At 39.2% G+C, this 17,932-nt stretch overlaps 1 protein-coding gene across 1 annotated transcript; it reads right to left on the bottom strand.

The window, feature by feature from the left end:
- Positions 1–10,499: 10,499 nt before the first annotated feature.
- LOC144319997 (olfactory receptor 6C4) lies at positions 10,500–11,426 on the bottom strand. Its single transcript, XM_077908435.1, has one exon. The coding sequence runs from the start codon at positions 11,424–11,426 to the stop codon at positions 10,500–10,502; it is 927 nt and encodes a 308-aa protein (XP_077764561.1).
- Between the last annotated feature and the right edge of the window lie 6,506 nt (positions 11,427–17,932).

Genomic DNA, 17,932 nt, shown 5'->3' with positions numbered 1-17,932 from the left:
ATCTTGGGTCTCCAGGATCACACTGGGCTGAAGGTGGCACTAAACCACTGAGCCACCCGGGCTGCCCCTAAAATGCACTCTTTTTTTAAAAATTTACTTTATTATTATTATTAAAATATATTTAAACATAAACTATTTTTAAAACTGCTTTGTATGTCATGCAAGATAAAAAATACATTGTAGTTAAATTGAATGGAATAAGATCTTAGTTCCTGACATCTGAGACTTCAGTCCTTTGTGTGTATGTGTCTGTATATATGCATGTGTTATTAAAATGCACTCTTAATGAATTTGAAGTATACAATTACTATTAACTATAATGATCATGCTATACCTTAGATTCCAAGAACTTTTTCATCTTTTAAATGAAAGTCTGTACTGTTTCATCAACATCTCCCTGTTTTTCCCTCTGTTGAGCCTGGTAATTACCATTCTAATCTCTGGTAATATGAGTTCAACTTTTTAAAGATTTCATGTACAAATGAAATTATATACTATTTTTCTTTCTCTGTCTTATTTTACTTTGCATAATTTCTTCCAGGATAATCATGTTATTGCAAATGGAAGAATTTCCTTCTTTTTATATTGATGAATATATATAAATAATATTCCATTGTGTATGTATTTATACCACATTATTCTTATTTCATTCACCTATTGATGTATACATAGAATGTTATTTTATTTTGGCCATTGTGCATAGTGCTGCAATAAACCTGGGAATGCAGATAAAAAAAATTAAAAATAAAATAAAATAAATTAAATTTAAAATATTAAAAAAAATTGAATGAAAAAAAGAAACCAAAGTCCATAATCTCTGAGGGTTTAGGAAGAGGGGATAGAGGAACAAGTGCTGAAATGTGGCAGGTCAGCTCTCACTTGTTTTTATTATCTTCTTCTAGCACTGCTTTAATGTTATCCTGAGAATGCTAGTAGCTAAAACTATTTCTTTGATTCTTTTTTAAAAATAATTTTAATTTTAATTTTATTTTACTTTAGAGAGAAAGGGAGTGAGTATATGTGCATATGAGAGAAGGTGGGAAGGACAAAGAGGGAATGAGAGAGAAAATCCTGAGCAGGTCCATGCGCAGTGCAGTGCTTAAATCAGGGTTCAGTCTCACAATCCTGAGATCATGATCTAAGCCAAAACCAAGAGTTAGATGTTCAGCTGACTGTGTAACACAGGTGTCCCTCTTGATTCCTGTCTATAATGGTGACAAGAGGGATAAAGCCCACCAATTTACACATTTAGAATTTGGATATTCCAGAGACTCAGCTGCAGAATCAGTAAATGGAATCTTTTGCTTATCTATGACTTGGGTTATATTCTAAGTATGTGCTAGCATAAAGCCAGCATAATGAACAGTTTCAGAACATCATGACTTGTCCTTTTTTGTGACAACTTCATTTGGAAGGTGATATGTTCCTTCCCAAATTAATTTCTAAATGCTTATATAATGGGACTGGGTGAAGCCCTGCTTAGTTTTCTTAAACTTTGATTTACACTTCACCATAGAGTTTGGTAGAAATGTGGATTTGGGTGAACTTAATAATAGAAATGTGGCTCTTTAAAACATTTCTGTATCAGGTGATAGTTCAGTGAATGTGTGTTGGTTCATAACCCTCTTGGGAGCTTCTTGGGTGAAATGTGAAATGCCCTCACACTCAGAAGGCAGGGGGAACCTTAAGAAAGAGAGGCAGGCCACTCCACGTTGGTAGGTGGCAGTTTTAATAAGCAAAGGGAATTTACACGAGGCTTGTCTTGAGTGGCAGAAAGAAATTGTCTCCTCACATTTACCCACTGCATTTTAAAAGTTTATTAAGAGGCCCTAAATGGGCTCGGTCACATATACCATGCAGGTGTTTTCAACACAACATCACTATCTCAAGGCCATGACCTTGGAGTATCCCTGGGAGTGGGAAAGACAAGTGGAACCCACATTCAAAGAATAGAGGAGGGAGTGAGGAGCCTCTAAGTATCAGGTCCAGCTCACAGATCAATCAGCAGTCATATGTTTTTGATGATATTCTCCAACAATTAGTAATAAATTAAAAATCATCACTAATCTCTAGCTTAGCCACTAAAGAAACCCAGATATTCATAATAGCAATAGCTTTGCATTAAAGACCTTTTATTCAAAATACCATGCATTTGTCAATATCTTCTATGGTTCTGGAAATTTTCTCTCATAACCAGTCTCATACAGATTGTTACTTTTTTTTCTTCTTTTTCCCCCTGAATTTTAAGAAATTTTATTTAAATTCAATTAATTAACATATAATATATTGTTGGTTTCAGGGGTAGTGATCAGTGATTAATCAGTCTTATATAATATACAGTGCTCATTATACCACATGCCCTCATTAACGTCTATCAACCATTTACTTCATCCCCCATTCCCCTCCCGACTAACAACCCTAGGTTTCTTTCCTATTATTAAGTCTCTTTTTTAATAAATTTATTTTTTATTGGTGTTCGATTTGCCAACATACAGAATAACACCCAGTGCTCATCCAGTCAAGTACCCGACTAAGTGGCTGTCACCCAGTCACCCGCACCCCCCACCCACCTCCCTTTCCACCACCCCTAGTTTGTTTCCCAGAATTAGGAGTCTTTCATGTTCTGTCTCCCTTTCTGATATTTCCCACTCATTTTTTCTCCTTTCCCCTTTATTCCCTTTCACTATTCTTTATATCCCCCAAATGAATGACACAATATAACGTTTATCCTTCTCCGATTGACTTACTTGACTCAGCATAATACCCTCCAGTTCCATCCATGTCGAAGCAAATGGTGGGTAATTGTCATTTCTAATGGCTGAGTAATATTCCATTTTATACAAAAACCACATTTTCTTTACGCATTCATATTTCGATGGACACTGAGGCTTCTTCCACAGTTTGGATATTATGGACATTGCTGCTATAAACATTGGGGTGCAGGTGTCCTGGCATTTCATTGCATCTGACTGTATCTTTGGGGTAAATTCCCAGCAGTGCAATTGCTGGGTCATGGGCCAGATCTATTTTTAACTCTTTGAGGAACCTCCACACGGTTTTCCAGAGTGGCTGCACCAGTTCACATTCCCACCAACAGTGCAAAGGCTTCCCCTATCTCCATATCCTCTCCAACATTTGTTGTTTCCTGCCTTGTTAAATTTCCCCATTCTCACTGGTGTGAGGTGGTATCTCCTTGTGGATTTGATTTGTATTTCCCTGATGGCAAGTGATGCGGACCATTTTTTCATGTGCGTGTTGGCCATGTCTATGTCTTCCTCTGTGATATTTCTCTTCATGTCTTTTGCCCATTTCATGATTAGATTGTTTGTTTCTTTGGTGTTGAGTTTAATAAGTTCTTTATAGATCTTGGAAACTAGCCCTTTATCTGATACGTCATTTGCAAATATCTTCTCCCATTCTGTAGATGTCTCTTAGTTTTGTTGAATGTATCCTTTGCTGTGCAAAAGCTTCTTATCTGGATGAAGTCCCAATAGTTCATTTTTGCTTTTCTTTCTTTTGCCTTGGTGGATGTATCTTGCAAGAAGTTACTGTGGCCGAGTTCAGAAAGGGTGTTGCCTGTGTTCTCCTCTAGCATTTTGATGGAATCTTGTCTCACATTTAGATCTTTCATCCATTTTGAGTTTATCTTTCTGTATGGTGCAAGAGAGAGGTCTAGTTTCATTCTTCTGCAAGTGGATGTCCAATTTTCCAGCACCATTTATTGAAGAAGCTGTCTTTCTAGCAGTGGATAGTCTTTCCTCCTTTATCGAATATTAGTTGACCATAAAGTTGAGGGTCCACTTCTGGATTCTCTATTCTGTTCCACTGATCTATGTGTCTGTTTTTGTGCCAGGACCACACTGTCTTGATGACCACAGCTTTGTAGTACAACCTGAAATCTGGCATTGTGATGCCCCCAGATATGGTTTTCTTTTTTCAAATTCCCCTGGCTATTTGAGGTCTTTTCTGATTCCACACAAATCTTAAGATTATTTGTTCCAGCTCTCTGAAGAAAGTCCATGGTATTTTGATAGGGATTGCGTTAAACGTGTAAATTGCCGTGGATAACATTGACATTTTCACAATATTAATTCTGCCAATCCATGAGCATGGAACGTTTTTCCATCTCTTTGTGTCTTCCTCAATTTCTTTCAGAAGTGTTCTATAGGTTTTAGGGTATAGATCCTTTACCTCTTTGGTTAGGTTTATTCCTAGGTATCTTATGCTTTTGGGTGCAATTGTAAATGGGATTGACTCCTTAATTTCTCTTTCTTCAGTCTCATTGTTAGTGTCTAGACATGCCACTGACTTCTGGGCATTGATTTTGTATCCTGCCACACTGCCAAATTGCTGTATGAGTTCTAGCAATCTTGGTGTGGAGGCTTTTGGGTTTTCTATGTAGAGTATCACTGGCAAAGAGGGAGAGTTTGACTTCTTCTTTGCCAATTTGAATGCCTTTTATTTTATTGTTTTGCCTTATTGCTGAAGATAGGACTTCTATTACTGTGTTGAATAGCACTGGTGAGAGTGGACATCCCTGTCTTGTTCCTGATCTTAGTGGAAAGGCTCCCAGTGCTTCCCCAAGGAGAATAATATTTGCTGTGGGCTTTTTGTAGATGGCTTTTAAGATGTTGAGGAATGTTCCTCTATCCCTACACTCTGAAGAGTTTTGATCAGGAATGGATGCTGTAGTTTGTCAAATGTTTTCTCTGCATCTCTTGAGAGGATCATGTGGGTCTGTTTTTTCTCTTGCTGATATAATGAATTAAATTGATTGTTTTACGAGTGCTGAATCAGTTTTGTATCCCGGGGATAAAACCTCCTTGGTCATGGTGAATAATCTTCTTAAAGTATTGTTGTATCATATTGGCTAGTATCTTGTAGAGAATTTTTTCATCCATGTTCATCAAGGATATTGGTCTATATTCTCCTTTTGGTTGGGTGTTTGTCTAGTTTTGGTTTGTATTTAAAGTGATGCTGGACTCATGGAACGAGTTTGGAAGTACTCCATCTCTTTCTACTCTCTGAACAGCTTTAGTAGAATAGGTATGGTTTCTTCTTTAAACCTTTGATACAATTCCCCAGGGAAGCCATCTGGCCCTGGACTTTTGTGTCTTGGGAGGTTTTAGATGACTGCTTCAAATTCCTCCCTGGTTATTGGCCTGTTAAGGTTTTCTATTTCTTCCAGTTCCAGTTTTGGTAGTTTGTGGCTTTCCAGGAATGCGTCCATTTCTTCTCGATTGCCTAACTTATTGGCATATAGTTGTTCATAATATATTTTTAAAGTCGTTTGTATTTCCTTGGTGTTGGGAGTGACCTCTCCTTTCTCATTCATGATTTTATTACTTTGAGTCTTCTCTATTCCACATTTCTTCTGGTCTCGATTTTGTTGAGTTCTGCTCGAATCTTTATTACTCTCTTCTTCTGCTGGGTGTAGGATCCTTTTGCTGTTTTTTCTCTAGCTCCTTTAGGTGTAAGTTTCGCTTTTGTACTTGTGTTCTTTCCAGTTTTTGGATGGATGCTTGTATTGTGATGGATTTCCCCCTCAGGACTGCTTTGGCTTTATCCCAAAGATTTTGCATGGCTGTGTCTTCATTCTCATTAGTTTTCATGAATCTTTTTAATTCTTATCTGATTTCCTGGTTAACCGTTTCATCTTTTAGCAGGATGGTCCTTAACCTCTACGTGTTTTAAATCCTTCCAAACTTCTTCTTGTGATTTAGATCTAATTTCAAGGCATTATGGTCTGAGAATATGCAGGGGATGATCCCAATCTTTTGGTATCGGTTCAGACCTGATTTGTGACCCAGTATGTGGTCTATTCTGGAGAAAGTTCCATGTGCACTTGAGAAGAATGTGTATTCAGTTGCGTTTGGAAGTAAAGTTCTGTTAATATCTGTGAAATCCATCTGGTCAGTGTATCTTTTCAAGCTCTTGTTTCATTGGACATGCTGTGCTTAGAGTACCTACCGATTGTAGAAAGCGCTACATTGAAGTCACCAAGTATAAGTGTATTATTATCTAAGTATGTCTTAACTTTGGTTATTAATTGATTGATATATTTGTCAGCTCCCATATTCGGGGCATATATATTGAGTATTGTTAAGTCCTCTTCTTGCATAGATCCTTTCAGTATGATATCGTGTCCCTCTTCATCTCTCACTACAGTCTTCAGGATAAATTTTAGTTTATCTGATATGAGGATGGCTACCCCTGCTTTCTTTTGAGGATCATTTGAATGGTAAATGGTTCTCCAATCTTTTATTTTCAGGCTGTAGTTGTCCTTCTGTCTAAAATGAGTTTCTTGTAGACAGCAAATAAATGGGTCCTGCTTTTTTATCAAGTCTGAAACCCTGCGCCTTTTGATGGGGTCATTAAGCCCGTTCACGTTCAGAGTTACTATGACAGATATGAGTTTAGTGTCATCATGATACCTATTCAGTCCCTGTTTTTGTGGATTATTCCATTGGACTTCTTTTTAAAGAGGAATTTTAAGAGTACTCCTTAAATTTTCTTGCAGAGCTGGTTTGGTGGTCACGTATTCTTTCTGTTCTGCCTGTCTTGGAAGCTCTTTATCTCTCTGTCTATTCTGAATGAGAGCTTTGTTGGATGAAGTATGCTTGGTTGCATGTTCTTCTCATGTAGGACCCTGAATATATCCTGCCAGCCCTTTCTGGCCTGCCAGGTCTCTGTGGAGAGGTCTGCTATTAATCTAATATTTCTCCCCATAAAAGTTAGAGATTTCTTGTCTCTTGCTGCTTTAAGGATCTTCTCTTTATCTTTGGAATTTGCAAGCTTCACTATTAAATGTTGAGGTGTTGAATGGTTTTTATTGATTTTAGGGTGTGGGGTGATCTCTCTATTTCCTGGATCTGAATGCCTGTTTCCCTTACCAGATTAGGAAAGTTTTAGCTGTGATTTGTTCAAATCCATATTCTGGACCTCTGTCCCTTTCAGTGCCCTCAGGAACCCCAATTAAACGTAGATTTTTCTTCCTCAGGCTGTCACTTATTTCCCTTAATCTATCCTCATGATCTTTTGTTTGTCTCTTTTTTCCTCAGTTTCCCTCTTTGCCACCAACTTGTCTTCTATGTCACTCACTCGTTCTTCCACCCTCGTGGAAGACCTCTACCTTAACCCTCGTCGTTAGGACTTCTAGTTTGGATTGCATCTCATTCAATTGATTTTAATTTCTGCCTGATTAGATATAAATTCTGCAGTCATGAAGTCTCTTGAGTCCTTGTTGCTTTTTTCTACAGCCACCAGTAGCTTTATAATTGTGCTTCTGAATTGGCTTTCTGACATTGAATTGTAATCCAAATTTTGTAATTTTGTGTGAGAGAGGAGTGCTTCGATTCTTTCTTTTGAGGTGAGGTTTTCCTTCTAGTCATTTTGTTCAGTGCAGAGTTGCCAAAAACAAGTTGTATTGGGAAAAGGAGAAAAAGGGAGAAGAGAAAGAAGAAAAGAAAAAGAAAAAAAAGAAAGAAAACAAGGGCGGGGGGAAGCAAACAAATAAAAAAACAAAAAAGGGGTAGTATCCTCTGATTCTGTATACTGTAAATCCCTCGACTTCCCCTGGAACTTTCCAGTGCTGCTTGGTCAATAATTTGTTTTCCCCTGTCAGTCTACCTGGTCTTTTTGGGGGAGGGGCCTGCTGTGCTGATTTTCAGTTGTTAGCACTTGGGGGATCTGCTCAGCCCCCTGCCTGGTGCAGGGCTCAGGGAAAGATGTTTATCCTGTTTATATGGTGAGGCCCCTGTGAGGCTCAGTGGGGGTTGTTTACCCTGTGAGGTCCCAGGAGGAACAACAACAGTGGTGGCGGCCAGCTCTAGAGCCCTGGATTCAGCTCCTGCAGTAACTACAAAGCTCTCAGTCTGCCGCGGCCTGGATGCTCTGGGGCTGGGGCCGCTCATCTGCTCAGCTTGAGCTGCCTGTAGGCTGGAGCGTCGTTGCTGTCCTGGGCCCTCCCAGCCTCTGCCTGTCCCGGGGGTAGGGCCGGATCTTGGGCTGTGTCCCCAGCGCCCTGTGCTCTGGGGCCTGCGCTGTTGGAATCGCGCTCCCGGCTGCGCAGCCCCCTCCCCGTGGAGCCTCTGCCGGAGCCGCTTCCGAGCTGCTCCCCGGGCCGCGCAGCCCCTTCTGGCGTGGAGCCACTGCCAGAAGTTGCTCCTGAGTCCAGCCAGGTGCACTGCAGCCCTTTAGGGAGCTCAGCCGTAGGGTGTGGCGCACTCTCCCGGGGCGCAGGTGTCTGTTAGTGTCCCCGGGAGCCCGAGGGCATCCCCGCCCTCCTGAGGTCCTGCCCGAGCTCCCTGCGGGCCCCCTTCCGCCCGGGAAGGTCGGTGCAGCTCCTGCTCCTCCGGGACGGGGCTCTCCTGTCCTGGGGACACTCGCCCCGGCCTCAGCCCGGCTCCTCGCGGGGCCCCTCCCGCTTGGATGTCTTTTGTGTCTTTATTTCTTTTTTCCCCATCTTCCTACCTTGGTAGAAGCGTGAACTCTTCTCACTGTAGCATTCCAGCTGGTCTCTCTTTAAATCTCAGTCTGAATTCGTAGGTTTTCATGCTGATTTGAAGGTTATCTAGGTCATTTGGTGGGGACAGGTGACTTGGGGAACTTACTCTTCTGCCGTCTTGCCCCGCCCCCCCATTAAAAGTCTCTTACTGGGACACCTGGGTTGCTCAGTGGTTTAGTGTCTGCCTTTGGCTCAGATAAGGATCCTGGGGTCCTGGGATTGAGTCCCACATCAGGTTCCCTGCAAAGAGCCTACTTCTCCCTCTGCATGTGTCTCTGTCTGTGTCTCTGTGTTTCTCATGAATGAATAGATAAAATAAATAAAATATTTTACAAAATTATAGAGTCTCATATGATTTGTCTCCTTATTTCATTTAAAACAACTTTTTCTCTCTTCCCCTGTGATCCTCTATTTTGTTTCTTAAATTCTACATATGAGTGCGACCATATGACAATTGTTTTTCTCTGATTGATTTATTGCTCTTAGCATAACATCCTTTAGTTGCATCCATGTCATTGCAATTGGCAAGATTTCATTTTCTGATGCCTTAGTAGTATTCCATTATACACACACACACACACACACACACACTACATATTCTGTATTTATTTATCTGTTGATGGATACCTGGGCTCATTCCATAGTTTGGCTATTGTGGACATTGCTGATAAATTTGTTGCTTAAGTGCCCAAGAAGCATCATTCCACTCAACAATATTACCACATAGAAAGCATGTGAACATACCAGATAATGTTCCATTTGTACCTCAAATGGTAATAAGCAATCTGCAGTGCATTAGAATATTACTAAACTATGTGCAAGTACTCAGATTTCCAAAAACATTTTTGGTTCCTTTGAAGTTGAGGCCCTTCCACCTTCAATTCATATTCAAATTGTTACCTTGAATCCATGCATAGAGTTCTTGGTTAGATTAGTCTATTTGCATTTGGTTGCTAATACTCATAATTTAGAACATTCTAAAAAAATAACCAGAAACTACCAAAGAAAGAGAGTGGGAGATCTTACCCATTAACTTAATAAGATGTTTGCTAAGAAAAGCAACAGTAGATCCTGTCTAGAAGTGAAAGGCTTTTAACCTTGGCTCTCAAAGCCACTTCTAACCATATGACTTCTGGAAAATGGACATATAAGTTGATGAAATCTTGAGAATTCTCACTTCATTCAGAGAAAAGTGGAAAAAAATGTGTATTCTTTTATTTTCCTTTAGGGAAGGATGAAAGTTGTAACAGCTACAGTTGAAAGATGAATGACAAAGGGGAGGAGAATCAAACTTACTAACTCTTTGATGGAGTCATAGTCTTCAGAACTCTATGAGGAAGAACTATACCATTGCTAGATTTCCTCCAAAATGATGCTAATAATATAACTTCTTTTCTTAAAACTTCTCTTGACTTAACCAATGTCGACTAACTCCATAGTTTATGATTAAATAATACCTTCATGATTCCCTCTCTTTCTCGCTCTAAATTCTTATCTTTCTACACTTCTAAATAAGCAATGTATTTTGCTTTTTGAATTTCAAGTCATTTCTGGAAAATAGTTCTCTTCAACTATTCTTTGTATGGATTCTAATTTTTTTTCCTTCTCTAACAGTACTCACCATGTTCTCTTATTTTTTGTAAACTTAATACATGGATTTACACCTTAACACCCCTCTGTCATATTAGGCTGCAGATTCCTTGAAATTAAGATATATGCTATTCATATATTTATCCTCCAGGGCCAGTGCAGCATTTGAAACATTATAGACACTCAATAAGCATTTAGTAAGTGAAATATATTTTTCATTGAAATGTGTTGTGTCTTGGGGAAACTTGGTGGCTCAGTGGTTGGGTGTTTACCTTTGGCTCAGATCATGATCCCGGGGTCCTGGGATGGAGTCCTGCCTCTCCCTCTCCCTATGTCTCTGCCTCTCTCTCTCTGTCTCTGTCTCCCATGAATAAATAAATTTAAAAAAAATGTATTCTGTCTTTTAAAGCTTCACAATCTTTTTGACAGCATCCTTGAATGCTTGCTTCACTTGCTGATTTCTTAGAGTATAAATGAAGGGGTTTAACAACGGAGTAATTGAGGTAATGAGTACAGCTATTCCTTTGTTGAAAGAACCTTCTTCTTTTGCAGAGGGATTAATGTACATAAACATGCAGCTGCCATAAGAGAGGGATATGACAATCATGTGGGAAGAACAAGTAGAAAAAGCCTTTTTCCTTTGCTGGGCAGAAGGGATCCTCAAAATGGTCCTGATAATGTACGTATAAGAAAATGTCACCAGCAGTAGAGTAACCACCAGAGTCACAACTGCCAAGAAGATGACCATCACTTCTAGGATGCTTGTGTCTGAGCAGGCAAGCTCCAGAAGGGGCCCATAATCACAGTAATAGTGATTCAGAATATTGGAGGCACAGAAATCCACCTGGCTCATCAGGATGATTGGGGGTAAGATAGCTAGGAATCCTCCCAGCCAGGAACAGAACACGAGTTGTATGCAGACCCGATTGCTCATAATGATCAGATAATGCAGGGGTTTGCATATGGCAACATAGCGGTCATAGGACATAGAAGCCAAGAGATAAAACTCTGTTGCCCCAAGAAATATAGCAAAAAAATATTGAACCAAGCATCCAGCAAAACTGATGACTTTATTTCCTGTTGTCACGCTGGTCAGAAATCTGGGAATAAAAATGGATGTGAAAGAAACTTCTAAGAAGGAGAAATTCCGGAGGAAGAAATACATGGGGGTCTGGAGGTGAGGATCTACTAGAGTGAGAATGATGATAGTCAAATTTCCTAGGACACTTAGTATGTAGGTGATGAAAAGAAAGATGAATATGACAACCTGGATATCAGGTTGATTTGTGAAGCCCAACAGAATAAACTCAGTAAACGTCCTGTTTTTCATTGCCGACCTTTAGGACACCTCAAGGAAAGAGGTGAGTGATGAAAATTCAAGTTTCTCAGGGTAGGAGAGACAAAGCCGATCCTAATGAGTCATGTCATATAAAACTCTCTATTCAGTTGACCCAAACCAGCATCACATTGGATTGGACTTGGCTCTATGGAAGCCCAATATCTTCTATGTGAATGACTTAATTCCTAAAATCTTTTTAATCCTCAAGTGGATATATTCCTAGACACTTAACAGACTATTACAGAATAATTACTCTTTTTTTCAGAAGAAAATCCATTTGAACCTATCCTTTACTCCCAAAATGCTTATGAAATCTCCACATTTAAGTCACTTTGCTCTGGCTCTATTAATTTCTCATGCTTTTGTGCTCTTGGTAGAACTCTTTATATCAGATTGGGTTTTCCATGCTTTCCTTTCCTTTCTTTATGCCCCTCCCCCTTCCCTGTACTACTTAGCCTTTCACTGGCTGTCTGCCAGAGATCATCATCTCCATTATTGTCCAAGTCTCTGACTTCCTTGTTTCAACAACTGATAGGAGATAGGAAATTCCTCAAAAAGATATGGTTGAAGGTTTTGATGCATAAGCGATTTTATTCTGCAGCCCCTATTTCTTTGGAAGCATAAATTTGTAATAGGCCTTTAATATTTTTGGGTCAATACTATCGCATATTATATCGTGAGGATTTTTGATTACACAAACAAGGCTCTGTTGTCAACAAATCATATTAATTAGCATTTTCTTATATGTTTCTCTTCCATGTTCGAATTCTTGTGGGTAGATTTGCGATATATCTCTGAGAATAGAGATCTTGAGCTATCCACAGACAATAGCTCAGAATGGATTTTGCTCAAAGTCTTAAAGAGTTCTCAATGGCAAATTAAGGATGACAATTTATCATGCCTCAAAATTTCCCATTCTCTATTCTTGATGTATAGAAACCAGGAAGAGGGACATTCATGTTTCTGACAAGAAGAGTCCTTTGGCAATAAATTAGTAACCCCTAAGAAAGGAGAATTTGCTGGTGGTATCCTGCATGCATTTTTTTATTTTTCTGATTCAGAGGCAAAGACAATATAAAAGGCCCCTCTAATTCACATGCATATAGGTTAGAAAAAATCATATTTTCAGAATTGTTCTTGTCAATCTCTCCATTATTCCATACAGCTGTTTCAGGAACTAGATGATATTAAGCTTTGACTTGGATTTGCCGATAGCCTCCCTTTCCTGTTTGTACTAACCTGTGGTCTTTGGCAAGTAGGGCATTTTCATCCCGATTTTCACAATTGATTGACTTCTTCATGATCCACATTTATAAAATAATAACATCAGTGACTTTAAAAACGTGCAATGCTTGCACCCTTGACAATCTGAATGACTGCAGTAGGATGCTTCCGTTGTTGTACCTAAGAGGTAAATAAATCAAAGGTGAGATGTGCCATGAGAGTCCCTAAGTAGTATAAAATTTAAAGTGCTGTCTATTGGCTTCCCATCCATATTCTAACCTTCTCTTCTTTTTGTTGCTGGAGTCACTAGCCATAGGTGGCTATTTATTCTTTTGTTTGTTTTAGGCAATTGAATTATAATTGGCATACAGGATTACTTTAGTTTCAGATATGCAACATAGTGATTTTATATTTTTATGCATTATGAAATGGTCACTACACTAGGCCTAGTTACTACCACCATAAAAGTTATTACAGAATTATTGATTATCACTTATGTGTACATTACATCCCTGTGACTTATTTTGCAACTGAAAATTTGTGCCTCTTAATCCCCTTCACCTATTTTGCTTCCCTCTCCCCACATTCTCCCTGCTCTGGTTTGTTTCTTAGATTCCACATATAAACATTGTACTCTTAATGAAAGTACCCAAGTCAGTGGGGCTTACCTAGGAAGCACATTATCTTCCATCCTATGGATCCAAATCAGAATTAAATCATAGTTCCCGAGAGGTCCATCCTTCACATACATAATAAAAAAGAAACAAATAAACAACTAACCCTCACCCCAGCAATGATAGAATTGGAAAAGCAGACTTTGATACATGGACATTTCCTTAATATTTTTGTTCTAGGGGGAGATAATTTTGAAGTCCTTAGAAGACAGGGTATAGGCTTCTCTGTAGTTTCTATGTTAGGCAGAGTGACACAGGTTTTATCTACTCTTTTGGGAACAGGCACATGGGGATCAATTTCCTGAAGAAGCTAAACATGCCCTGTGGACTTCAGTTTAAAACCTTCACACAAAATTGTTGACAACTTTGAGAACAAGTTGTAAACATATGGCTGAGCAGAGAAGGTCCGGAGAGACCGTAGTATGGGTTCCATGAGAGAACCTGTCACAGACATGAAGTTTATGAAGCTGAAAGCAATGGAGTAAGATCCCTGAGGATTCGTATGCCTGGCCTACTGATTGCTCCTATTACCTCTCCCTTTAGTAACCCAGTTTGGCCAGTGCTCAAACCTGAAATAAATAAATTCACTTCACAGTGAATTATCATAATGCTAATGCCATCATAGCCTCCATTAAGATATGTATAACCAATTCTACTGAAATTAATAGGAATCAGCAACTGGAAAATACTTTGCAATAGATTTGGCTTATATATTCTACTCTGTGATTAGTTCTTTACCTCTGAAGGAATGATTGTCACTCACCTTTCCATGGGGTATTTGGGGAGCCTTGACAATACCCAAACCTTTATAGATCTTAACCATGTCCAACTTATTCCAAAACCACTGGTATAGCATTATGTGGATAACATATTCCTGCAACGAAATTCAAACTTTCCATTCAGGTGTAGGCAAAATTCAAGGCGCTGCTACTTCAGTGAAATTTCTGGACATTACTTGTCAGCCCATGAATGATCTGTATCTGATGCAGTAAGTAACCAACTCTTCACTGTCATCAGCACTTATAATTTTATTTATTATTTATTTATTTATTTATTTATTTATTTATTTAGAAGTAAATAATATTGTATTTATTCTCATACAGGTACTTTTTCTACTTCATGAACATTTTCCTCTCAAAAATAAGAGGAGGATCCCAGCTTAGACCTGGGCCACTTGGCCTTTTCTCTTCTTATTGCTCCAAGCTCAAAATGCTTGCATGTCTTGAAGGCCACCATCTTCTTGGACCTTAAGTTAGGCTCAACATATTCAAGCCTCAGCATAATCTTCTTTGTGGTTTTAGCCTTCTTTTGGAAAATTGGCTGTGTTTGCCTGCCATAGCCTTTTTGCTTCTGATTATAGTGCCTCTTTCCCTGGGCATACAGGAATTCCTTGCCTTTCTTATTTTGGGTCCTTTTGTGAGGCTGATGCCTACCGCACTTCATCCTGTCAAGTGCCCCCCTCAGTGCCTGTCACCCAGTCACCCCGTCACTCTGTCCACCTCCCCTTCCACTACTCCTTGTTCGTTTCCTAGAGTTAGGAGTTTCAGAGGTTACATCTTCTTCATTTACAAATTTTATTTAAATTCATTATGCTATTACTCACAAATTGGCTCACTTTGAATGGGCCATCCAATGACAAAAGGCTCTAAGCCTGCCTAGATTGCAATAAAATAGGCACTTCCATTTGTGTCCCCCCAGAATCTCCTTCAACATAGAGGCTTCAACAGCCTCTTTGCATTCCTTCTGAAGTTTCCAGATCAGCCACAGTGGCCATAAATTGTTCATGGGCTTCTGTTATAAGAAGCTATTTTCCTTGGCTGACTCAACACACCATTAGGATGGCAACTGTTGGCTGTATATAGTGGAGTTCTTCTTGAGATAAGTGTTTTCACAGGTCCTGAGCTTGTGACACTCTGAATCCAGGTGCCCATTGTGCCTTTCATCATTGAGATGACATTTTACAAATTTGGCATGGCCATAGAGGCCTCACTAGTAAAATTAAAATGCTAATTATGGAGCCAAACTGGGTCCTCTGGCATATTCCACCTATGGAAGGAAGTGGTTTCCAGGTTTTCCTCCTTTGCTACATGCAGTAGTGCCTAGAAGTAACCCCTCTCTCATATCCACTGGATGCCTAGAGACTCCAGTGAGATTTAACTGAATGATTAGGGAAGGGAGTCTGTGTTCTTTATAGATTTCAGCACCACCGTTATGCAGGATAGAACCTACTGAAGAGCTGCTGTGTTCCGTTCCCTAACTGGGACATCCCTAATCAAGGGTGGGAGCCATGGGTCAGCAGAGTTATATGAGAACTAGAGGGTGTCGTGTCCAACACTTGGTCCCTTATGTACATTTTTATAGTCTCTAGGCCATTGTCAATGGTGTAGTCATCATCTGGTCTGACTAATGGCAGCAACAGCAATTCCTTATGTAAGGTGTTTCCCCTCTCCCTGTGGGGGTAAAGAACTTTGGGAATTTCTTGCCTCACAGATACCCAAAATACAAATCAAGGCCTTATATATTCTCTACATACTAAAATTCAGTTTTCAAGGATGCCTAGGTGACTCATTTGGTTAAGCATTTGCTTTTGGCTCAGGTGTTGGGATTGAGCCCTGCACTGAGCTCCCTGCTCAGGAGGGAGCCTGCTTCTCCTTTCCCTCTGTAGCTCCCCCTGCTTGTGCTCTATCTCTCTCTCTGTGAAATAAATAAATGAAAATTTTTTTAAAAATTCAGTTTTCAGGGGCTTGTTTTAATGAACAGGCAGATAAATTGGCTTTGATTTCTGAGACACATATTGGCACAACCTCAGCTCTGATCTAACTTTGGCCTAGTGGGCCCATGAAATATCAAGCCACAAATAAGCCACTGCACTAAAGTCCCAAGAAGAATGAAAGGGACTCTGCTTTTTCTCTGCCATGGATAATGTAGTGTCTAACTCATGTATTGTATGTGGGAAAATGTGCCACTGTCTGTATGGTTGATGAAGCTCATTCTCTAGGGACTGTCCATTAACCAATGGAAAATATTTGTATGGGTCACTGACTCCCTCTGCAGAGGATGTTTACTATTCTGTGACCATGGTGGACACTTAGAAGGGAATATTACTCATCTATCCTTCTAGGTATGTTACCATTTTAGCCATAACACAAGGCATCAACAAGACACTTATTCCCTTCAGAGTTATAGATATTACTGATAGTGGCCAAGGCACTTACTTCACTTCTCAAAATACAGAATGCTGGGCTCTTGAAAACTCCCCACCCCCTCCTCCTCACCCCTTCTAGCTGCCTCAGGCTGCAGGTCCTAGAGAATACAGGGAAGGCTTCCTTAAAGAAAACTTGCTAAAATACAGAACAGTACCTGGTCTGCTCTCTGACACTGCCATCTGCAGCCTTAGTTATGCTCAACTTCTCACACTTAAGACCCCTTGCTTTGTCCTGATCATTGGAATTACTGGCATCTTATAAACAGAAACCTCTCCATGCAAGATGTTTCTGTCAAAACAGTCACTCCTGTTAGGCCGTTGGTTTCATTGTTATCTACCCCACTCATATCCCACTCTTAGGCCTTCTTTCCAACATCACCCATATTCAAAATAAAAATATTTTATTTTGGGCAACAGGACTTCCCTCCATCTCAATAACAACATGCTCTTTTCCTGCTAATTGTGCTTACTTTGCTCACAATCCTGGGAGTCACAGGCATTGCCTTAGGCACAGGCAACGCCCCCACAGAAAGTTATATTTTTCATGCCAACCAGGTAATATCTAAGATACTTTTCTAAGCACTTGCAACAGCATTGAGCTAACTCATATGAATGTACCATTATGATGATTTATCCATTTTATTACTGATAGAAATTTCGGTGGTTTCCATTTCAAGGAAATTTTGTACATGCTTCAGTGAGTATTTTTGTATATGCATACTGGTGTATATAGAGAACTTTGTTCTGAAATATATCGAGGTTATTTAAGAGTTCTTTTAAAAAATTTCAAACATATTGGTATTTTCTGGTTATATTTTTCATGTTGATTTCTGGCTTAATTTATTCTGGACAGAGAACAAATACGTATTTCCAATATTTGAAATTTCTTTCGATTTGCATTTCGTCCTGTGATTATGAAAAAGTTCTGTTTGCCTTTTTTTATGGATAGAAAATGAATTCCAATTTTTTTGGGTGTGTGTATTTTCTATATTTTCATTAAGCCCAGATTTTAATCTTGTGCCTTAAATCTATTTATATTTTTTATTGTCCAATATTGATTTTATGGGTAAAATTACCACCATGATATTAGATTTAACTACCTTTCTTTATATGTTTGCCAATTTTTATTTTGTAATTTTTAGGCCTATGTAGTTGTTAGGTGAACAAAAAATTATCCAAGTCTATAGTTACTTATCTTTACCTGCCTCTCAGTCAGTGAAGAGAATGTAGGGGTTTATCTCCATTTCATATCTCTTAATTAGTATGGCTTTTTAATTTTATATTTTTTATGCTCTATGTTTTGTTAAAACCCCGTACTGTATGACTAGTATGGATTTTGCAGATGTTCACTTAAGCTTTACCTGCATATTTACATTTTTCCTTGTTTCTGTTAT

The sequence above is a fragment of the Canis aureus genome, chromosome 9, assembly GCF_053574225.1.
Source record: "Canis aureus isolate CA01 chromosome 9, VMU_Caureus_v.1.0, whole genome shotgun sequence".
Lineage (NCBI taxonomy): Eukaryota > Metazoa > Chordata > Mammalia > Carnivora > Canidae > Canis > Canis aureus.
The sequence above is the reverse complement of the archived record's forward strand: the minus strand, read 5'-3'. Positions and strand labels throughout refer to the sequence as shown.